General features: G+C 36.8%; 1 protein-coding gene across 1 annotated transcript in view; it reads left to right on the top strand.

The window, feature by feature from the left end:
* prkg2l (protein kinase cGMP-dependent 2, like) overlaps positions 1-25,692 on the top strand; it is a 92,696-nt gene that overhangs the window by 23,085 nt on the left and 43,919 nt on the right. The window contains exons 7-10 of the mRNA XM_028469437.1: positions 7,589-7,652; positions 7,722-7,799; positions 20,095-20,189; positions 21,553-21,621. Of these exons, the coding sequence (XP_028325238.1) occupies positions 7,589-7,652; positions 7,722-7,799; positions 20,095-20,189; positions 21,553-21,621 (306 nt within the window). The remainder of the gene's footprint in view (positions 1-7,588; positions 7,653-7,721; positions 7,800-20,094; positions 20,190-21,552; positions 21,622-25,692) is intronic.

The following is a 25,692-nucleotide window of genomic DNA, read 5'->3' as shown; positions in this document are numbered from 1 at the left end:
AAAGGGGGGGGGTATTTGTAAAATAAGAGGGTTAGAGGTCACTGTGCAGAACCCAGTGGTCCAGAAGTGCCCACAACACAACACACCAACAAATGGCAAAAGTCACAACACCACAGAAAAGGGAGGATTATTTTCAAAATAAAATACTCCATGTTCATAATTCCATCTGTTGGGGAATAAAACCTGTCCACTGATACCACATTTTACACAAAATGAATACTTTTTTCCAGCCCGAAAATTGTGCATTTTAGCTCAAGCGGGCACAATTCGGACTCTACCCGAAAAGGAAGCACATATATGGACTCGGGGGGACCAGACCTTTCCCTTGATACCATGTTTGGCCTGATCCAAGCAAAAGAAGAAACATTTTCACATATAAATATTGCATTTATCCATGGTTGAATCACATACTGTCTAAAGCGAGGGAGATTAAAGGACAGCAGTATGTGCTGCAGCTACGCAATGGAGCAGATACACGTCCAGTGGAAATCCAGAGTTAGTGTGTGCGCTCCTAGCGGGTGCATTTCATGGCAGGGGTACATTCTACAACACAACATTCTTTTCTGTTTGATTTCACACAACACATATGCAAACGCCAAAAACACATTTACAAAATACGGAAACACGTTTACGTAAGGTCAAAAGAGACTTTTACACGTACAATGTGCCTTTGTAAATCTGTTTTGACATTTGTAAAAGTGTTTTGCTATTTCTATTTGTTATAATATATATAATTATGTATAATTGTTTTCAAGATTGTTAATTTGTTGTGGTGTTTACACCAGACATGGACAGCAGACTGAAAAGTTAATGCACAAAATGACAGAAAAATTCACAGACTGTACATTTACACAAAAATAGCTGAAATATACAACATGACATCAGAAATACTTAAAACGACTCCAAAATCACACAAAAACAACCAACACAAATACACAAAAAAGACAACAAAACACACAAACCGATTGTTGCGTATAGATTTACAATTCACCAGCTTAGCGGCCTAAAATCATTAACACGAGATCAAGAAAAGTGAATAAAAAAAGAGAGATTACAAGGATGCTCTGCATGTGAATGAATAAAACAAAGGTTTAAACTACGTTATTCAAAAACATTTAGAGCAAGAACAGAACTCAAACTCAAGTGTTGTTTGAATTATTAAACTACATAATTATATGAGTGATGAACACAGATTAAATGAGATCTACAACTCAACTTTGGGGCCGCAGGCCATTACATGATCCGCATATAGCCAGAAACAGCTATACATACAAAGAAATTAACATGTTATTGATTCCTAAAAACATCCTTTCAGAACAAAACAGGACATTTGTGTGGATTTTGCAAGATGGAAAATGACTGTTTGATGAATATGTTTCTTATTTGCATATTACAGAGGTGTAAAGAGTACTGATGTATACAACTCAGTTTTAAAATCAAAGTTAAAGGAACTCTTTTTCTCTACTGCGTATGATTGAGAGGGAGATTTTTGGTCATATTGTTGTTGTAATGTGTTTGTTAATGATTTTTTTTTTTTTCCCAATTCTTTTTATTAAAGGTTTTGAACATTTTAACCGAACAACAAACAAGCAATATTATTAATAATAATAAAAATAATAAGGGGGTGGGGGGGGCAGGCCATTCAATCATTGCCGATCACACATTTGGGTGAACCTTTCATAGTACCCCAGAAATGGATCCCATGTCAAATGAAAATCATCCACCTTCCCTTTTAATTCAAATTTGATTTTTTCCAATTGAACGTGCTTCATAACATCATGTAACAAATTATTATGGGTTGGAGGGCTTTTTTTATTCCAATTTAGTAGTATCAGTCTTCTTGATAACACTGAAATAAATTTGATAACAGTTTTCTGCTTGTTAATAAGATTAACAGTTACTGGGGGTACTCCAAAAAGTGCGAGCACAGGGTCAGGATGTAACTGTATTCCACAACTATCAGACATCAATTCAAAAATTTTAATCCAGTACGCTGTTGTGTTTGTACAGTTCCAAAAAGTGTGAGCTAGTGAAGCCTGTTTTTGGCCGCACCGATCACAAGCCGTGTTCACCCCATGGAACATTTTGGAAAGCCGTACTTTAGAGAGGTGCAGCCTGTGCAGAACTTTGAATTGGAGCAGTCCATGACGAGCACAGACTGAAGATGAGTGGACGTTTTCTTGAGCTTTAGTCCACTGAGATGCAGAAATATTTATTCCAATGTCCTGTTGCCAAGCTTCTTTTAGGTGATCGAGTGAAGGCACGTATTCCATATCTGACAGTTCGTTGCATATTTTAGTAATGGACCCTTTTTTCAATGGATCTTTTAAAATTATAGTATTCATTTAAAATGTTTTCTAATTTGATGCCAAATTTTTATAGTATGAGACACGACAAGATTTTTGATTTTGGGAGTTGTAGTTCTTAAGGAAGAGTAAATCAATGCTTGTAACGAGGTAGTATGACAACTCTGACTCTCCATCTCAACCCAATCAGCCCCCCTTGCTTTACACCAGAAGGACAGAGATCGAATATTACACGACCAGTAGTAGAATCTGAAGCGAGGCAATCCCATTCCACCAAGTTCCTTTGGTCTTTGTAAAAAATCTTTCTTAATCCTAGGAGTCTTTTTGTTCCAGATGAATTGGGAAATTAAACTGTCCAGTTTTGTAAAAAAGGCTTTAGTCATAAAAAATGGTATACATTGAAATAAAAATAAAAATTTTGGTAGAATATTCATTCTTACTATGTTAATTCTACCCGCCAGAGAAACTGGAAGGTTTCTCCATTTGTCCAAATTCTGTTTTGTTTGTTCATACATTGTCGAGAAATTTTGTTTAAAAAGGCCAGAAAATTCTTGTGTAAAGTTAATTCCTAGATACTTCAAATGAGCTGATATTGTAAATGGATAGGAGCTAAGTATGGTATTAGATTGCTGGGCTGAGCGGCTAATCAGAAAGAGAACACTTTTAGAGAAGTTAGTTCTATATCCTGATATAAATCCAAAATCTTTTAAAACGGACATAATAACTGGGAGAGATTCTTTAGCCTTTGACACGTACAACAATAGATCGTCAGCGTATAATGAAACCTTATGTTCCGTTCTTCCCCTAAATATGCCAGTGTATCCTTTAATAGTTCGTAATGTAATGGCCAATGGCTCGATTGCTAAGGCAAATAACAAAGGTGATAACGGACAGCCCTGTCTAGTTGAGCGCCCTAGAGGGAAGTAAGACGAGTTCAAACCATTAGTTTTAACAGACGCCTGTGGTCGGCCATATAATCATTTAATTAAAGATACAAAACTGGGACCAAATCCAAACCTTGACAGGGTCGAGAAGAGATAATCCCACTTAACCCTGTCGAAGGCCTTCTCCGCGTCCAGAGAGAGCCACAGCTCCTGATTTTGTTTATCCGATTCCTGAGTATAAATAATATTCATTAGTCTTCTTACATTAAAAAACAATTGTCTGTCCTTTACAAACCCCATCTGATCTGGAGATATGATGGTGGGGAGTATGTTTTCCAAACGTGTAGCTAAAACTTTTGCTAAAATTGTATAGTCCACATTAAGTAAGCTTATGGGCCGGTAGGAGCCAGGTTCTAAAGGGTCTTTACCTGACTTGTATATGAGTGAAATATTGGCTTCATAAAATGATGGGGGCAGGGAACCTTTGCCAGTGCCTCATTGAATACTTGTAATATGAGAGGAGAGATCTCATCCTTAAATACCGTGTAGAACTCTGCCGTGTAACCATCTGGGCCAGGAGCCTTTGCATTTTGCATTTTATTTATTGCTTGTTTTACGTCTTCCAACGTTATCAAATTTTCTAATAAATGTTTTTGTTCCGTAGTAATTTGGGGAATATTGAGATCTCTAAAAAAGTTATCAATTATTGCGGTGTCTCCTGTGGACTCAGATGTGTACAATTTAGTGTAAAATTTCTTAAAAGTTTCATTAATTTCTTTTGGATCAATTGTTGTTTGACCAGAATCATTCCTAATTTCAGCTATTGTTCTTGAAGCTTCTAGCTCCTTAAGTTGAGATGCCAAGAGCCTTCCCACCTTTTCTCCATGTTCGTAGTGTTTATGCCTTAGTCGTGTTAACAGTTTGGTTGTCTCAGTAGTATACAACAAATTAAATTCAGTTTTTATTATAGAGATCAGGGGTGGACGAAATTGCGTATTGCTGGTCTATGTTAGAGATTTCATTCATAATCCTAAATTCCTTCTCTTTGCGCTTTTTATTATTGAAGCTACTTAGAGCAATTAACTGTCCATGCAAGTAAGCTTTTTGTGTTTCCCAAAGGATACACTTGGTTATATCTGGTGTATCATTGGTAGCTAAGAAAAAATCAATTTGTTTTTTTACTTCTTCTTGTCCTTTTTGATCAAATAGTAAATAGTTATTAAGTAGTAGTTTTATGTCCAATTGCAATTTGTAGTAATACCGGACTATGATCTGACAGAACAATTGCTTTATATTCACACTGTTTAACCTTTGGCAGTAAATCTTGATCTATCAGAAAAAAATCAATCCTAGAATAGGATTGATGGACCACTGAGAAAAATGAGTATTCACTCTTATTAGGGTTTAGTGTCCTCCAAGGGTCTATTACTTTGTAGGTGTTCATGAATGTTTGGATGGTTTTAGCAGATTTTGATAGAGTTGCCGTTTTTCGTGAAGACCTGTCCAGCTGTGGATCAAGCATGAAATTAAAATCTCCTCCGATAATGAGCTTATGAGTGTCCATATTAGGTATAGCTGAAAGAAAAGATAACATGAACTGATTATCATCAATATTAGGAGCATAAATGCTAATTAATGTAATTGGATCGTTATAAAGTTTTCCTGTTACAGTAATATATCTGCCCCTACTGTCTAGAATTACTTTATTCATAACAAACGGTAACGTCCTTTTAATTATTATAGCTGCTCCTCTACTTTTAGCGCTAAAATTGGAACGGTATATCTGTCCTATCCATTTTTTCCTTAGTCTACAATGGTCTTTATCTTTGAGGTGGGTCTCTTGTAGAAAACCAATATCTGTACCCAGTTTCTCTAGGTGGGAAAGAATATTGTCTCGCTTCAAAAGCCAAGAGATTATTGTGACATTGTTTGGTGACATCTGTGCAAATTAGCATAAAATACCACCATACATGGCCAGACCCCCAGGAGTTGGGAAGAGGCAGGGACGGGTGAAGGAGAGGGAAAATGGAAAAAAAAAAAAAAAACGAACAAGAACAGAACACACAGAACAGCCCGACTTGGCTCGAGTGGCACAGCACAAACTGTTGACTTCCCACTAAGTTCCGCTTTTTGAATAATTCAATAAATCAAAACCTGCTTTCCAGATCCAACTGTCTGGGAGCTTAACAACAACAAATAATATAAAAAAAAAAAAAAGATTGCCAAGGCCAGCTATTACCTAAAACTATGAAAAATTAAATAAAATAAATAAAATAAATAAATTAGTAAATTAATTAATTAATTAACCAATTAATAAAAAATAAATAAATTAAAATAATATATATATATATATATATATATATACACATACATACACATATACACACACAAATATATATATATATATATATATATACACACATACATACATATATGGCCATCATCTGGTAACGTCTTCAGTTAGTTGTCTCTACTCCCACATAAATCTTCGACGTAGATCAAGCTGCATCCAAAGCTTTAGTATTCTTCATCCACAGTAGCTGGCTCAATGCCAGCAACAAACTTCTCAGCATCTTGTAGACCAGCAAACTCGTGTCTGGTTCCTTCCACCGTGATGCTCAACTTCGCAGGATAATATAGACTGTACGGGATGCCTGCCGCACGCAGTTTGGCTTTAACTTGCTTGAATGAGTCTACTCACTTCTGGAGACATGTCCGGGAAAATGTATACTCGAGAGCCGTTATATAGAAGCTGGCCCTTTTACCTGGATAGCCTTAGGATTTTTTCCTTGTCAGCGTAGTAATGTAGACGGGCAAGGCATGGTCGGGAACGCTCACCTGGTTTAGGCTTTGGGCCAAGGATCCTGTGTGCTCGGTCGATGATGAGACGGGAGGGAAAATGTTCTTTCCCCAGTATCTGTGTCAAAAGATTTGTCACGATGCGAGTGGGGTTGCCCGTTTCAGCGTCTTTTTTGATCCCCACGATCCTAATGTTCGATCTGCGATTTCTGTTTTCCAGATCTATGCATTTGTTCCAGACTTTTTTGTACTGTTTTGACAATGTTTCGTTTGATTTTTCCAGTATTGCACCTCTGTCACTAACATCAGTGAGCGACCTTTCCATCTCCTGCTGCGTATTCACCGACTTTTCGTGGCTGCCAGCAAGTGTCTCTATCCGTGTAGTAAGCTCGTCTCTGAGAGCTCCGGTGTCTTCCTTCGCATCTTGCCGGGCCGCGGTCAGAGCCTCACACAGCTCCTCGCGTACGGCCCCAATCTTCGCCTCAATCCGCGCATCCATTTCCACCAAAAACGATCTCAGCTCCTCACGCAGTATCCGTACCGTGACAGCTGAGTCCTCCGTCTGCACACCAGTCATCTGCAGCTCTCCCGTAATGTCTCCCTGGCTGCTAGAATCCTCCGATGCGGCCATGTTTGTGTCTTTAGCATTAGCCGGTTTTGAAGCTAGGTAGTTAGCCCCGGTCGTAGCTTAAGTTGCCCAAATAGTTCTCTGCGTAAGTTTGCGAGTTTTGGTTGACATTATAGCGAAAGGTCTCCAAAATCCACGATAAATCACCTGCTGGTCTTATCAATCCATCTGGAAAGTTCCAAATCTTTGAAAATTTGCGGAGCTGCCCGAAAAAACACCTAGTCTATTCGGGCGGAAGTGATTGTTGATGATTTTAAATGTTTTTGCAGACTTTTCTTATAGATTTTAAGCTGTTGAATGTTTTCTGTTGCACTTTTTGATCATGTAAAGCACATTAAGTTGCCTTGTGTATGAAATACATTATACAAATACATTTGCCTCAAGTGCAAGTAATTCATACATGAACAACTCAAGTACTCAATTAAATACCGTATGTATTCATACTGTTTATATTGTTGGTAATAAATCTTGGTACGGGTCCCTTACATACAGTAAACATCTCATGTAGAAACTTAAAAAGGATGAGACACAATCTTAATTTATTTTCCCTAAAGGCATCTGTATAAAATAAAAGGTTTGTCAAAATGTGCAATTATTTTTATAATAAAATAACACCAATGAATTCAATCCAAAAGTGTCTTTATTTTTCACTGGTAATGAAAGTGTCATGTCTGCAGCTAACAGTTTATTTGAATTCTACTTGAGGTGGTTTGTTAACTTTTTTTTTCATGTATTCTATTTATAATTTCTAATTGTTAACATTGTCAGTATAAAATTCTATTGCCCTTCTTGTCTCTCTTTTATTCAATGATAGAACTATATATTTTTAAATTCAAAAGTCATTGAATTGTATCTAAATTGTATCTAACTGATTGGCATCTTAAAATAAAACAATAATAGTTCATTATGTATATTTATTAACTAAAAAAGTGAAAGCCTTTGCCTCATTGATGCTTATTTGTTTCTCATAGTGTTTCTCTGCTCCACCAACTCCCAGAAGAGAAAATTGCCAGGATTGTTGATTGTCTTGAAGAAGTGAGTATTATTATTATTATTATTATTATTATTATTATTATGAAGCTAAAAGGTGAATTTGTGTTTCAGGATTACTTTGAAAAGGGAGAGTACATTATCCGTGAGGGAGAGGAGGGAAACACTTTTTTTATCATCGCTAAAGGAGAGGTAAGAACACACTAACGTCTTCTTTCATCTGGAGACGTTTGACTGTATTTGCTCCTCAAACTTTCCATGTTAAACAGATAAAAGATAAAGATAAAACAAGACCTGATGTTCATACCTGTCAAGTTTTGGATTTGAAAATAAGGGAAATTTCGCCCACTACAAGCCGTCCCACCCGCCCAACCAAGCTCCAGTATCTGTTATATTTTAATATAGATGTACAATAAATCTAAAATAGCCACTTATCAACCACTTATTAAATACAATGATGTGATTATAATCTGGTAGGTCGACCTTTATTAATATTAAAATGCTGTGAACATTCCTACTAGGGCTGGTGATATGGACCAAAACTCATATCTCAATATATTTTATCAAAATGGTGATTTATGATATAAATCTAGATAATTTTATTAAATAAAGTCTGACCAGAAAAATAATTCTGGGCTAAATTTGTTGATGTAAAATGTTACACAGAGACATTTATTAACAAACAGCTGATCAATATGTGACACTCATTAATCATCTAACTGAGCTTTACATGTTGTTCTGAGAAGTAAAAGCAGTGACTCCTAAAACTAGTATTTTGTTTCATATGATAATATGAAATATTATAGTTTTCTATATCACCAAAATAGAAAACTTGATTCATCTTGAATCTCGATATATCGCCCAGCCCTAAGTAAATTATAAAACAGCCTAAATAAAAACATAAATGTGTATATGAAGCACATGTGTTTATTTAATATACTTACAGTTTATATACAAGTCAACACGTTGAATATTTACTGTTAATTTAACATTGTTTGTCTTTAAGTTTGACAATAACATTTTATTTTATTATATATTTTATTATAAGTTCTCATGCTCACTCATGTGGTTCTCTGATATTCACTAATGACTTATTAGACACATTTATTACAGACTTTACATTATTTAACACTTTATAAACAGTGTATATTTGTGGAGCTTGTGATTGGCTGATTTTTCATGGTGACTTACGTGTTTCTTCTGCTGTGGTAGACGTTAAAATATCAGTTATTAATCTAACAGAACGTGTAACTGTGTCACATCCTGATGGTCTTTATGAAGATAAACTCTATGTTATATTTTATAACGTATTTACACCAGTTCTTTGTTTTTTTCACCAGAACGTCTTCATTCATCATCTCTGTTCTGTTGTTTCTGGGTTTGTTGCCGCTGTCAGCACTAATCTAATCTAATCTCACCAGAACTGTCACTCAGGCCATTTCAGGTGGAAGTTCTCACGAGGCTAGTGATGGCGTTCAGTTTAGTAAGACATCTTTTAATTATTATTACATTAAAATACGGAATATTTACGGGAAAATATTAATATGCGAAGATGGCGGAAAAGAGGGGTAAAATACGTATGTTTCCCGGCCAAAACAGGATACTTGACAGGTATGGAGATGACACTCCTGAAAAGTGTTGCTTTAATAACCTCTGTTACTGATTATGAATGTTTTAGAGCCGACATGGCGGTATTTGATCAAAGCGTTCTCAGTAGAGCCAGGTCTATGGTTTAAACCTGGTTCAGCTAAGCCTCTGTGACCATGCTGGCTTTTACCATTCCGTCATCCTGAGCCAATCAGCTGACAGTGTTTAGATTAAGTGCACGTCTTCATAAGACCCACGGGATCGATCACAGATTTAATGATTAGAGAGAGACGGAGCAAGTGCTGCAACTTTTACGATGAATAAGCAGCCAATAGAAACCACTGCTGAGACCAACAGGAAGTGACATCATCTGTTACTGAGCAGTGAGATTAAAGGACAGACACGTAAAAAAGAAACAACAGAATCATGTGCGTTTGATAAATTTTTTAACACCTGTCAGTAGGGAGGTAACGATTCACTCAACTCCCGATACGATTCGATTCACGATACTGGGTTCACGATACGATTCTCTCACGATTTATTTTACAAAATGGGACTGTAGACAAATTTTTTTTTTTGGGAAAAAAAACTAGAAAATACTGTATTATTTTCCTTTTATTTTTCATTGTCAAAAGAATTCCTTGATAACCTATTCAAAACAATGCAATTTAACTAAAAATAAATCTTGAATGAAATAAATAAAGGAATAATACAAATGAAAATGAAGCCTATTAATTGAAATTCTGGTTTTATTATAAACAATGCAAAACTGCATAATAGTTCTTTTTCTTTTAAAAGTGCAACTGAAAATTTATTTTGTGCCTTAATTGGACTTTAAAAAAAAAAAACGTGATTGCACTGCTTTACATCATATTTGTTTGGACCAGCAGAGGGCGCTGGTAACACAGTGGTCGGTTGGCATGCAGATATCTTGCAGTGAAGAAGAGAAGCTATGCTAGCAGACAGAGCTAATAGAAAAACGTGACTTTTACAGATATTCAAGTAATATTACAGATATTCTTTCAGTGCTAAAGGGGTAAGGAATCATTTATGAACATGTTTAAGAGTAGAAGGCTGCCAGAAAGAAAGTATTAGCAGACTCCGCCCGCCGCCTACACTTGTGGATAGCTGGTTAAAATAAGTACTGCGATTCAATTTTCAGAAAATTGATATCAACCGTGATACCTATGAATCAATTTTTAACTGCCTCATGATTAATCGTTACATCCCTACCTGTCAGCATTTAATAAAAGACAATGCTGAAACTCACAATTGAATATTATGTAATTTTTGAGACTAGTGAGTGTTTGATCTCCTGCCAAAGCGTAATGATAACAGAGCTGTAAAAGTCACTTTCACGAATATGAAATTTAAAGGACAACTACTGAAGCAAGGAAATAAACTGAAGGGAACGAAGGTGTACATCAATGAAAACCTGATGAAACAAAATGCAAGCATTTTGGCACGCCAAATAAAAAAAGGAGGAAAAATTGTGAGGACGTGGACAAGAAACTGCAGGATTTATATCACACCACTGGGAGAAGAGAACGGAAAACCAATCCTCATCAAAACGATGAAAGACTTGGGAAAATACGAAGGATCCACCTAAACAACAACATTACTGATGGTAAACACGGACATGGATCCAGATCTATATAAACACTGGAAACAAGACTCAGACTGTGCTTACTTTACGGACAATGAATTCAATGTGGAAACCAAGAGTAAAAAAGGTCTGTCACTTATTCATTTCAATTGTCGTAGTATGTATGCAAATTTTGAAAACATTAAGGATTACATTACAACCTTGTTACAAGTTTGAAATAATAGCACTGTCAGAAACTTGGTTAAATGAAGAGAAAGGTATGAATTTTACAATCAAAGGATATAAATTTGTCTGTAAAAACAGATTATATAAGCAAGGTGGTGGGGTGGCATTATACATAAGAGATAACAAGGAAATGGAGATACTAGAGTCGATGAGTACAACTGTGGAAGGAGTAATGGAATGTGTAACAGTAAAAATAACAAGACAAAAGGGAGAGAACATATTAATCTGTTGTTTGTATCGAGCTCCTAATTGCAAGATAGACATATTTAATGAGAACCTAACCAAAATAATAGAAAAGGCTAAACACAAGAGCATGTTGATATGTGGAGACTTCAACATAAACATTCTAAATCCCTTAAAAAACACACACATCGAAGACTTTATTAACTACATGTACACAAATGGACTAAAACCTCTTATAACGAAACCAACTAGAATCAATAAACACAGTTCAACACTGAAAGATAACATCTTGACAAACATACAAAATTCAGATCTAACCAATGGAATATTAATAAATGACATCTCTGACCATCTACCAATATTTACAATAGTTAATACTAACGACAACATCCACCTAGAAACACTAGAACCAAAAACATGCAAAAGACTGAAAGGAGAAAAACAGCTAGAAAGCTTTAAACAACAGATAAGAACAGAAACGTGGAAGAAGGTTTACACAAGACAGGAGGTGAACAGAGCATATGACACATTCACAGACATAATAACTACAATATATGATAAATGCTGCCCTTTGAAACAAATAACAATCAACCGTAAGACAAACACAATACCCTGGATTGATAAAAAATTAGCAAACGCATGCAAAAAAAAAAAAATACACTATATAAAAAATATCTTAAAGATAAAACATTGAAAACAGAACTACGATACAAAAAATACAGAAACAAAGTCAACACTCTCCTAAGAGAAAAGAAAAGAGAATATTATGAAAAACAATTAAAAGAGAATAAAAACAAAAAACAAAAATTTTGGGAAACTATAAATTCCATAACTATGCGTAAAAGCAAAGAAGAAGCCACAGATCACTTTATAATAAACAACTTAAAGGAATACAATAAGAAAAAAATCGCAGAATAACTTAATAATTTCTTTATAAATATTGGAATGGAGACTGGGAGAGGAATCTATCAACATCCAACACTTAAATGGAACCATTTTGACAGTGAGAATATAGAGAATGATGAAGTATTTAACACTTGAAGAAGTAACGAAAGCAGAGGTGAAAGCAATCATTACAAACTGTAATTCAAAAAAATCCAGAGATGTTAATAATCTAACTATGAGTCTACTAAAAACTATAACAGCTGAAATAACACCACCGCTATATCAGCATATATCAGCAATCTCTCATTCAAAAATGGTATTTTCCCAGACCAAATGAAAATTGCAAAAATCAGACCGATCCACAAGAGTGGAGACAAACGAGATTTCACCAACTATCGACCTATTTCAATATTACCGCAATTATCGAAAATTCTAGAAAAACTGTTCATGAAAAGGCTGGACAAATTCATAGGAGAGAATAATATATTACATGAAGGCCAATATGGGTTCAGAAAGGGACGTTCAACAGCAATGGCTATAACTGACACCACGGAAAATATAAGAGATGCATTAGAAAATAATTTATTTGTATTCGGCATTTTTTTGGACCTTAAAAAAGCATTTGACACAATAAACCATGATATTCTGGAGGAAAAACTTCAAAACTACGGCATTAGGCACAACTCCCTAAACTGGGTTAAAAGTTATATAAGAAATAGGAGACAATATGTGGACTTTGAACAAAACATATCAATATGCCAAACCATACAATGTGGTGTACCACAGGGTTCGATTTTAGGGCCAAAACTGTTCATTCTATATATAAACGACATTTTCAAAGTCTCAAATTGCCTCAAACTAACGCTGTTTGCGGACGACTCAACCATCCTATGTTCAGGTAAAGACAACATAATGTTGTAAATAATGTAAATAAACGAGCCCTAAATGTCAGCAAAACAAAATTAATCAGCTTTGGAAATAAAAAAAATAACAGAAAATATTAGACTGAAACTAGACATGAATATATTTAAACTACAAAAAAAGCAATTAGGATTTTATATAAGGCACCACACAACACACACACAAATGAACTATTTGAAAAGGCCAAATACCTAAAACTGCAAGAAATAATACACTACAACACACAAATTCTCGCATATAGGGCATCACTAAAAACACTCCCATACCAAATACAAAAACGTTTCACATACAAACACACTGCTTATGAACTAAGACATAATAATGTGTTTATACAAGAAAGGGTTAAATCTAACATTGGAAAATACAGCACTGTCAACAGAGCTATTACCAGCTGGAACAGCCTTGATGCAGAGACAAAACAAGCTGCAAACTTGGCTAGATATAAAGAAAAAACTCGGAAGACATTTTTGCAAGAATACAAGATCAACACATCAATGAGAAAGAAGATGAACTTTTCTTTTGAACTGGAGGAACACAAACAACGTCTGGGAATGAAATCTACGGGGAAGAAGGACGACACGAACAACGATGGAGAGGAAGAATAAAAAAAAAAAAAAAGAAGACAACACTGACTACAGATGAGAATAAATCTTACACAAAAAAAGGACAAAAAAAAAAAAAAAAAGAAAAAAAATGAAATTGTGTTCAGAACCAAAGAATGTTTGACCAGAGAGATGAGCTCTGATGTAAATTTTCTGTGTTCAAAATAGGGGACGGGACTCGGATAAGCAACCTGCTTCTCTCGTCTCCTTTTTCGGCATGTACAAAAAAAAAAAAAAAAAAAAAAATGTCGGAAATAAACTGAATTAATAAATAAATAAATAAATAAATAAATAAATAAATAAATAAATAAATAAATAAATAAATAATAAAAAAATAAATAAATAGTTTGTAGAGCTCAGCACTTAACATTAAATTCAAATGAATAGAGGAAGCAGCTCAGCTGTGCTGTGTGACGCTGAAAGTCACGTCCAACGCTGCAGACGCTCCCTGTGCAGGTGAGCAGCGTGCACTGCTACACATCCCTTAAAGCGATAGTGAATTTTTATCATTAGGGAGTCTTCGTGCTCTGCTCTGTGACTGTTCCTGAACAGCCCCTCCCTCTCTATATATTCACAGCTTTTTCATTATTAATCTCTGATCAATAAATGGACATTTATACCGTGTGGTAAACGGAGGCGATGGATATGCACATAAATTTATATAAACATATTTGTAGTAGCCAAGTCCCTTGATGGGTTATTAAAGGGCTGAGTGGCTGACACGCCCACTGTGCACACCTTTCACTGTCATTTGAGATAAATGACGTACGACTTCTTGATGTATACTTATTTTATTCTTAGTTGATTCCAAACCGATGTTTCCATTAGTGTAATCAGTTCACCTATAAACATCTGCACTTCACACAGTATACAATCAAACAGTGTTGCAGTATTGCCTTGCGGTGTTGCAGTGTTGCAGTGTTGCAGTGTTGTGGTGTTACGGTGTTGCTGTGTTGCGGTGCGCAGTCTTGCGGTGTTGCAGTGTTGTGGTGTTACAGTGTTGCGGTGTTGCAGTGTTGCTGTGTTGCGGTGCGCAGTCTTGCGGTGTTGCAGTGTTGTGGTGTTGCTGTGATGCGGTGTTGCTGTGTTACGGTGTTGCAGTGTTGCGGTGTTGCAGTGTTGCGGTGCGCAGTCTTGCGGTGTTGTGGTGTTACGGTGTTGCTGTGTTGTGGTGTTGCTGTGTTGCGGTGTTGCGGTGTTGCAGTGTTGCAGTGTTACGGTGTTGCTGTGTTGCGGGGCGCAGTCTTGCGGTGTTGCAGTGTTGTGGTGTTACAGTGTTGCTGTGTTCCAGTGTTGCGGTGTTGCTGTGTTGCGGTGCGCAGTCTTGCGGTGTTGCAGTGTTGTGGACTTGGACTTGATTTGAATTTATTTAGCGCTTTATCACCACACTGAAGCAGTCTCAAAGCGCTTTACATAACACGTCATTCACCCAATCACTCTCACATTCACACACCAGTGGGACAGGACTGCCATGCAAGGCGCTAGTCGACCACTGGGAGCAACTTAGGGTTCAGTGTCTTGCCCAAGGACACTTCGACACATAGTCAGGTACTGGGATCGAACCCCCAACCTCTCGATCAGAAGACGACCCACGACCACCTGAGCCGAGCCACGGTCGGTGTGGTGTTGCTGTGTTGCGGTGTTGCTGTGTTACGGTGTTGCGGTGTTGCAGTGTTGCGGTGCGCAGTCTTGCGGTGTTGTGGTGTTACGGTGTTGCGGTGTTGCAGTGTTCCAGTGTTGATATGTTGCTGTGTTGCGGTGCGCAGTCCTGCGGTGTTACAGTGTTGTGGTGTTACGGTGTTGCAGTGTTGCAGTGTTCCGGTGTTGCAGTGTTGCTGTGTTGCGGTGCGCAGTCTTGCGGTGTTGCAGTGTTGTGGTGTTACGATGTTGCTGTGTTGCGGTGTTGCAGTGTTGCAATGTTGTGGTGTTACGGTGTTGCTGTGTTGCGGTGCGCAGTCTTGCGGTGTTGCAGTGTTGTGGTGTTACGGTATTGCTGTGTTGCAGTGTTGCGGTGCGCAGTCTTGCGGTGTTGCAGTGTTGCAGTGTTGTGGTGTTACGATGTTGCTGTGTTGCGGTGTTGCAGTGTTGCAATGTTGTGGTGTTACGGTGTTGCTGTGTTGCGGTGCGCAGTCTTGCGGTGTTGCAGTGTTGTGGTGTTACGGTGTTGCAGTGTTGCGGTGCGCAGTCTTGCGGTGTTGCAGTGTTGTGGTGTTGCTGTGATGCGGTGTTGCTGTGTTACGGTGTTGCAGTGTTGCGGTGTTACGGTGTTGCAGTGTTGCGGTGTTGCAGTGTTACGGTGTTGCAGTGTTACGGTGCGCAGTCTTGCGGTGTTGTGGTGTTGCTGTGTTACGGTGTTGCGGTGTTGCGGGGCACAGTCTTGCAGTGTTGTGGTGTTACGGTGTTGCTGTGTTGCGGTGCGCAGTCTTGCGGTGTTGCAGTGTTGTGGTGTTGCTGTGTTGCTGTGTTACGGTGTTGCGGTGTTGCAGTGTTGCGGTGTTGCAGTGTTGCGGTGCGCAGTCTTGCGGTGTTGTGGTGTTACGGTGTTGCTGTGTTGTGGTGTTGCTGTGTTGCAGTGTTACGGTGTTGCTGTGTTGCGGTGCACAATCTTGCGGTGTTGCAGTGTTGTGGTGTTACGGTGTTGCTGTGTTGCGGTGTTGCAGTGTTGCGGTGTTGCAGTGTTACGGTGTTGCTGTGTTACGGTGTTGCAGTGTTGCAGTGTTACGGTGTTGCTGTGTTGCGGTGCGCTGTGTTGCGGTGCGCAGTCTTGCGGTGTTGCAGTGTTGCGGTGTTGCAGTGTTGCGGTGTTACGGTGTTGCAGTGTTGCGGTGTTGCAGTGTTACGGTGTTGCTGTGTTGCGGTGTTGCTGTGTTGCGGTGCGCAGTCTTGCGGTGTTGCAGTGTTGCGGTGTTGCAGTGTTGTGGTGTTACGGTGTTGCAGTGTTGTGGTGTTGCAGTGTTGTGGTGTTGCAGTGTTGCTGTGTTGCTGTCAGAAACCGTTTGAGTTCCACTACGTCAAGTAACAAACGCTTGTCCCGGAAGTGGCATCACATATATCGTCTGTGACACGTTCAATTAAGACTCACAATTGGATACACCCATAAAATGACCAATACAATATTATTACTGATGGTTTAAACACATGGAGACCGTGATCATCTCTTTAAAATTATGGGACACAATAAACACTTAACAATGATTCTATTGTCATTTTGATTTCAACATATTAAAACATTTATAATGATATTCTGTTTAATTTCCTTTTAAATACCGTATTAAAGCGGTATTTAAAAAACAAACAAAAGCACAACAGAAATCTTTTTGACTCATTTTTCCTTTTGAAGATCTTTATTGAGTGTTTTAAAGCATTACTAAATGACTTCTTTAATAATGATGCCGTGGTTTCATGAGAGTGACTCAGCAGATCTAACCATACCTGTCAAGTATCCCGTTTTGGCCGGGAGACTCCCATATTTTACCCCTCTTTCCTGCCATCTTCCCGTATTAGTATTTTCTCGTAAATATCCCGTATTTTAATGTATTAACAATTAAAAGATGCCTTATTTAACTGAACGCTGTCACTAGCCTCGCGAGAACTGCCATCTGAAGTAGCCTGGGTGGCAGTTCCCGCGATATTAGTGCTGACAGCGGCAACAATCTCAGAACAGAGACGATGTATGAAGACGTTCTGGCGATATAAACAAATAACTGGTGTAAATACATTATAAAATATAACATAGAGTTTATCTTCATAAAGATCATCAGGATGTGACACAGTTACACGTTCTGTTAGATTAATAACTGATATTTTAACGTCTACCACAACAGAAGAAACACGCTTCACCATGAAAAATCAGCCAATCACAAGCTCCACAAATATACACTGTTTATAAAGTGTTAAATAATGTAAAGTCTGTAATAAATGTGTCTAATAAGTCATTAGTGAATATCAGAGAACCACATGAGTGAGCATGAGAAATTATAATAAAATATATAATAAAATAAAATGTTAATGTCTAACTTAAAGACAAGCAACGTTAAATTAACAGTAAATATGCAACGTGTTGACTTGTATATAAACTGTAAGTATATTAAATAAACACATGTGCTTCATATACACATTTATGTTTTTATTTAGGTTGTTTTATAATTTAATTAGGGCTGGGCAAAATTATTGCTTATTATGTATGAAAATACAAGTTTGAAGAGTCGCTGTTTTTACTTCTCAGAACAACATGTAAAGCTCAGTTAGATGATTAATGAGTCACATATTGATCAGCTGTTTGTTAATAAATGAGCCTGTGTAGCATTTTACATTTAACCCAGAATTGTTTTTCTGGTCAGACTTTATCTAATAAAATGATCTAGATTTATATCATAAATCACCATTTTGATAAAATATATTGAGATATGAGTTTTGGTCCATATCACCAGCCCTACTAGGAATGTTCACAGCATTTTAATATCAATAAAGGTCGACCTACCAGATTATAATCACATTATTGTATTTAGTAAGTGGTTGATAAGTGGCTATTTTAGATTTATTGTAAATCTATATTAAAATATAACAGATACTGGAGCTTGACAGTTATAGATTAAACCAAGCCTGCTGCTTAAACTTGGTCAGGAGCAGGTTTAACCCATGGACTGTGTTACTATGGTAACCAAGTTGTTTTCTCGTTGATGAAACCGCTGTTCCAGTTAGAACCTGGCTTAACAGAGCTGGACTCTCAGTTTAAACATAAACTTAAAGCTGATATCCGGAGTTTCTGAGAAATCTATGTTTATGTATGATTTTTTTGAAATGCTAAAAAATCCCTAACTAGTTTTTTTACTATGGTCTACTGGTGGTAGTCATTCATATACATTAATGTATATAAGTCCCTCCTTCATCATATAAACCCCAATACAAATAGAAACAACTGCTGAGTGTGCCCAGCCAATAAGCTTTCACTTCCTGTTAATCAAAGTGAATGTGGAACTGTTCACGGAAACAAGGCCGTGTCACAACAGTAAACAGGTAAATATGATCTTACCTGACCCATAGACATATATTAATATGACCTTGTAATGTACCACGATGCTCCTGCAGAAAAGTAGAGGCGTGGCTTCTGGTAGATTGGGAGAGGCAGTGGGAGGAAGTGGAGCTGTTTAGGTCGGGACATCGAGACGTTTCTCAGCAACTCCGGATTTCAGCTTAAATCCTGAGCTGGGTGTGATGAAATACCCCTATGGACAACTGGCAGCCTGAGGGTCACACAATACCAGCCCAGTTGTATTAGTATTGTCCAGCCCCCAAAGAAAATGATGGTAAAATACCCAAAAAACAGCAAAAATACACAAAAAAAAGACAAACCCACCCCCCAAAAAAAACAGCAAGGGCCTACATTACAAAGCTAAATAATTATATCCTGGATTATCTTCATAAGTGAGCTTCGACTAACCAAACATTCCCTGTCAGAGAGAAGCTGTCCTATGACAGTCGAAAACAACAAGCTAATTTAAGCCAAGTGTTTTCAGCCTGGGTACGTGCACATAAAAGGGGTGGAGCTTGCAGCGTCTGACCAATCAATGGAGAACCTGACAGAGCGAGCGTCTTTACAGGAGGAACAGTTTATGATCTTAAACAAATATAATAAATATAAATCCATGATGACAGTGAAGAACAACAGTGTTAGTGTAGCACACCAGGAGGCGGAGCTTTGATAGTCCCTCTGATCTGATCCACTTCATAACTTGGTCCTGACCAGGTTATAGTGTAGGGATGAATGAATTAATGACTTCACTCCTCCGTGCATACGATGACACAGGCTTCATCAGATGACTATAGATCAGTACATCAAATATAAATCTATATTTTTCCAAAATGAAGTCATCAGTAAATGAAAGGATTCATTTATAATTAATAATCTTATTTCCTAAACTCAGCTGTCAGATCTGCTCCAATCAAGATCTTCTGGGCAGGTTGTTTTCTAAGAGAACTGATTGGTCAGGAGGCGGGGCTTAAGAATTTGCTAAGATCCTAGCCAGAACAAAACCTGCTCCTAACCAGGTTAGTCGTTCAGCCTAACTTACCATGGTGATTTAGCTCCGTAAGACGTTAGCGAGCTTCGTAGTCCAGCACACACGGATTAAATCCTGAAAGTTAGCGTGATAAAAGTAAACTTGCTTTGTAACATAGGCCCCAAAAATAAAAAAACAAAAAAACAGCAACAATAACCAAAAAGGTAAAATATACGGAAAAACATGCTCTGATTGGTCTTTATTCTAATGCTGACATGAATGTTGATCATGTGACCCTCAGATCAGATACAGTCACATGTTTGTGGCCCTGCTGTGATAAAAGATGTCCATCCCTGCATCAGAGAGTCCAATGATGATATGATATCTGATTAATAATTTTAGCTGAAGATCATTGTGATGTTTATTGTTGAACTGAGCAGAAACACTGAGAACCTTCACATCTACGCTTTGTTGTGCAGGTCGTGGTCACTCAGAGCACAGACGGCTTCACTGAACCACAGCAGATTAAGACCTTAAGAGTGGGCGACTACTTTGGAGAGAAAGCTTTGATCAGGTAGAACACTGGTTCTCAACTTTTTCACCCCCAAAATAAAGGTTCCAGAGAGCGGGGACCCCCACTGTAGCTGAAGGTGGTTGAACACAGACATGAACATTGAAGAACAGTCATGTGGAGACAGGACCATCTATAAGGGGGAATAAAGGGGAGAGATTTTTGGGGTCCATCCATAAAGTCAGTAAAATGATGGTCCATTGTTCTATGAATCTGTGATAAACACATTTATTTATTCATCTGAATAATATCCACTGTTATCCAGGAACGTTTATTATTATTATTATAGTCATCTTAAAGATGGAAATCCTGGTTTTAATCACAAATAAAATGAGCTCAAAGTTACCAAAAAGGGTGGAAAAAGGTGGTGAGATGGGATTTTAAAAACCACAGAAATTGGTTAAAAGTTGCAAATTAGAGTGGACAAAAACAGAGAGAAAAAATGGTTAAAGGGGTTCAAAGTGACTATAGTGGAACAATTTGTTTAAACTGGCAAATAATGGCCATGAATATGGATAAATATGCAAAAATAAGCATGAAATATGGTGAAAAGAGGTTAAAAATGACAATAATTGGTCAACATTTCAACATTAGGTGGAAAAGTGGTGGAAATGTGGAAAAATGTGCAGAAAAGACATTAAAATGTGATGTAGAAGTGCAAGGAATGGGAGTAATGTAGCACAAAAACATTAAGAGGAGCAAAAATATGGCAAGAAAAGTGATAAAAAAAAAATAATGGAAAGTTACGTGTAGTTGCAGAGAAAGGGGTAAAAAAAAAAGGCAAAAAAGTTGTAAATTAGAGTGTAAAGAAACAGACAGAAAAAGTTAAAAAGGGTTCAAAGTGACAATGATGGAACTATTAGTTTAAACTGAGAAATAATGGACATGACAAATAGTGAATATGGTTAAATTGGCAAAATTAAAAAAAATCCTGAAATCTGGAGAAAAAAGGTTAAAAGTGACAATACTGGGTCAACATATGTGACATTAGGTGTAAAAGTGGTAGAAAGGGTTTATAAGTGCTGAACATGTCTGAAAGTAGTAAAAATGTGTAGAAAAGACATTAAAATGTGATGTAGAAGTGTCAGAAATGGGAGAAATGTAGCAGAAATACAAAAGGAGCGAAGTGTTGAAAAGTTGCAGAAAAATGGTAAAAAAAAAAAAAAAAAAAAAGGAAAAATTGGCTGAAATTCTTCATAAAATATTCTTAGTTTCTTGAAGCCATCTGACGACTGTCTCCCAGTGTCTCTCACATTTCTGTGGGTCAGGAACCAATGACCAATGGTAGCAATGGTAGAGCATAAAAAGCATCAGTGTGTGTTTGTAGACATAAGGATAAACATGTATTGACAGCATGTGTTCACAGTGAGGACGTTCGCTCTGCCAACATCATCTGTAACGAGAACGACACACACTGCCTGGTGGTCGACAGAGAGTGAGTAAAGGCTTTTCCCCTGAAAGTCAGTTACATTCTCAATTACTCAAGTTCTATTACAATTAATCACACTTACTGTGCCTGGAATAAATAATCCCCCAAAGCTGTAAAATACACTAATAAATATTATCTGAAGGGAGCCAAAGAAAGCCTGAGCCTGGGAAAACTGGGCCCAGAACATGACTACAAGAAAAAAACCAAGTCAAATGCCACCACCGGATCCAGAACCTGATCCGGCTTTGGAAGAGCTTAAAGAAATGATTAAGGACATGAGACATGATCTATCTACGAAGATAGAGTCCATGAGGAATGCCCTGGAGAAATCATTGAAAACCGTGGAGAGTGACGTCAAGGTATTGAAAGAAGAAAATGTAAAGAATGTTGAAAAGATAAAAATGCTGAATGCGAGGGTTGAAGATCTGGAAAGAAAAGAAAAAGAAAAGGATGTCATCATCACGGGCCTAAAGATTAGGCCAAGGAGCTACGCCAGTGCGACAAGCCAAACAGAGGAACCAACCATCGAAGACACAAAATCAACTGAAGAACAGGTGATTGATTACCTGGACTCGAAAGGCATTGACGTGAACCCTGACAACATCAACTACTGCCAGCTGCTGCCAAAACGCAAAGATTCCAGAGATGTGAAAATTACATTTACCAACGTGAAATTTAAAGGAGAAATCATGAAGCAAGGCAGAAAACTTAAGGGAACGATGGTGTTTATGAACGAGAACTTGATCAAGCAGAATGCAAGTATCGCATGGAAAGCACGACAACTGAAGAAAGGAGGAAAAATTTTGAAAACTTGGACCAGAGGCTGCAGGATTTACATCACACCCCCAGGAGAAGAAAATGGAAAACCCATTCTAATCGAAAGGATGGAAGACCTGGAAAAATACGAATGAGGTACCTAAACGACAAGAACACTGATAGAAATTATGGATATGGAAACAATCACTAAAAATCATCCACAACATTATCAACCACATCAACAACGGGAGATTAATCAAGTGGACGAAGTGGACCCAAACAACTTTTCACACTGGAAACAAGACACAAACTGTTATTACTATACGGAGACTGAATTCAAAGTGGAAACAAAGAAGAAAAAAGGTCTGTCACTTATTCATTGTAATTGTCGGAGTATGTATGCAAATTTTGAAGACATTAAGGATTACATCTCCACATTGTATAGGTTTGACATAATAGCACTGTCAGAAACTTGGCTGAAAGAAAAAAAAGGCATGGAGTTTATGATAAAAGGATATAAATTTGTCTATAAGAACAGATTTCACAAGCCAGGAGGTGGGGTGGCACTATTCATAAAAGAAAATATTGAGATGGACATTATAGAATCGATGAGTTTAACCGTGGAAGAAGTGATGGAATGTATAACTGTCAAAATTACAAGTCCAGAGGGACGTAAGATAATAATCTGTTGTTTGTATCGTGCACCTGACTGTAAAATAGACATATTTCATGAGAAACTAACTAAAATGATAGAAGAAACTAAATATAAGAGATTACTTCAATATAAACATTTTAAATCCTTTAAAAAATACACACATTGAAGACTTTACTAATTACATGTACACAAATGGATTAAAACCTCTCATAACGAAACCAACCAGAATTAATAAACACAGCTCAACACTGATAGACAACATCTTCACAAACATACAAAACACAGATCTAACAAGTGGTATATTAATAAATGACATCTCTGATCATTTACCAATATCTACGATACTTTCTGTAACACTAACAAGAAGATGAACCTTGAAAATCATAAAACATTGACATACAGAAGACTGGAAGGAGAAAAACAACTAGAAAACTTTAAACAACAGATAAAAAGAGAGACGTGGGAGAGTGTTTTCAATGAAGAAGACGTGAACGTAGCATATGACACATTTACAGACACAATAACAACAATATACAATAAATGCTGCCCTTTGAAACAAATAACAATCAAAAGTAAAACAAACAAAGTACCATGGATTAATAAGAAAATAGCCAACGAATGCAAAGAGAAAAACATATTATATAAAAAATATATAACAGAAAAAACATTGAAAGCAGAAGTACGTTATAAAAAATACAGAAACAAAGTCAATAATTTACTAAGAGAAAAAAAAAAGAGAATACTATGAAAAACAATTAAAAGAGAATAAAAACAAAAACAAAAAATTGTGGGAAATAATAAACACCATAACCATGCGCAAAAGCAAAGAAAAAAATGCAGACCACTTTATAATAAACAATGTAAAAGAATACAATAAAAACATAATAGCTTAAGAACTCAACAGTTTTTTCATAAATACTGGAAAAAACACAGAGAAAGGGATTAATAAACACCCAACACTTAAATGGAACCATTTTGACAATGAGAAGAAAGACATTGTAGAAGAAGTAACAGAAGCAGAGGTGGATAGAATAATCACAACCTGTACCTCAAAAAAATCCAGAGACATTAATAATCTAACTATGAGTCTAATAAAAACCACAACAGTTGAAATAACCCACTAACACATATAAGTAATCTCTCATTTAAGAATGGTGTTTTCCCAGAAAAAATGAAAATTGCAAAAGTCAGACCGATTTACAAGGGTGGAGAAAAATGTAATTTCACTAATTATCGACCTATATCAATATTACCACAATTATCGAAACTTCTGGAAAAACTCTTCATGAAAAGACTCGACAAATTTATAGAAGACAATAATATACTACATGAAGGACAATATTGGTTTAGAAAAGGACGTTCAACAGCAATGGCTATAATTGACACCACGGAGAATATAAGAGAAGCATTAGAAAAAAAACTATTTGTATTTGGAATTTTTCTGGACCTAAAAAAAAGCCTTTGACACAATTAATCATGATATTCTAGAAGAAAAACTTCAAAATTACGGAATAAAGCACAACGCCTTAAAATGGATTAAAAGCTATATGACAAATAGGAGACAATATGTTGACTTTGAAGAACACACATCAAAATGCCAAACCATACAATGTGGTGTTCCACAGGGTTCAATTTTAGGACCAAAACTGTTCATTTTATACATAAACGACATTTTCAAAGTCTCACATAGCCTCAAACTAACGTTGTTTGCAGACGATACAACCATCCTATGCTCAGGTAAAGACATTAAAACTTTAATAGAGTCAACAAATGAAGAGTTATCAAAAATCCAGACATGGTTAGATGTAAATAAACTAGCCCTAAACGTCAGTAAAACAAAATTCATCAATTTCGGAAAGAGAAAAATAACAGGAGATATAAGACTGAAACTAAACAAGGAAATAATAGAACAAGTAAAAGAATATAGGGCACTAGGAGTGTGGATGGACGACAAGCTGACCTGGAAAAAACATATACAAATAGTTAAAAACAAAGTTGCCAAAAGCAGTTACATCCTATGGAAGCTTCAACAAATCCTACACACCAAATCACTTAAAACAATCTATTCTTCACTCATAGCATCACATTTAAATTACTGCTCCGAAATATGGGGAAATATCTACAAAACGTATCTTGAGCCATTATTTAAAAAAAGCTATAAGAATATCACATAAAGCACCACACAACGCACACACAAACAAATTATTTGAGAAGGCAAATTACCTAAAACTGCAAGAAATAATACACTACAACACACAAATACACGCATTTAGGGCTTCATTTTAAAAACTACCACATCAAATACAAAAACGTTTCACATACAATCAAAATTCCTACGACTTCAGATATAATAACGTGTTTAGACCAGACAGGGTCAAATCGAACGTTGGGAAACATAGTACTGTGTATAGAGCAATCCATAAATCTGACAAGATTTAAGGAGAAGACACGGAGGATATTCCTACACGCATACAGGTCCCAAGTCAACTCTTCATCGAACAACACAGAGTTGGAGGAACGTAAACAACGACTGTAAAAGAAAGCCAGAGGAGATACGGATGAAAAGGACAGTGAGGAGGAGTAACAACAGGAACAATGACTGCGGACGAGAACATGTCACACAAAAAAGAAAAAAAAAAAAACATGAATGAAAAGATAAAATTGTG

This window comes from Gouania willdenowi, chromosome 15 (genome assembly GCF_900634775.1).
Source record: "Gouania willdenowi chromosome 15, fGouWil2.1, whole genome shotgun sequence".
NCBI lineage: Eukaryota > Metazoa > Chordata > Actinopteri > Blenniiformes > Gobiesocidae > Gouania > Gouania willdenowi.
Note: the sequence above shows the minus strand (reverse complement) of the source record. Positions and strands in the feature narration are given on the sequence as shown.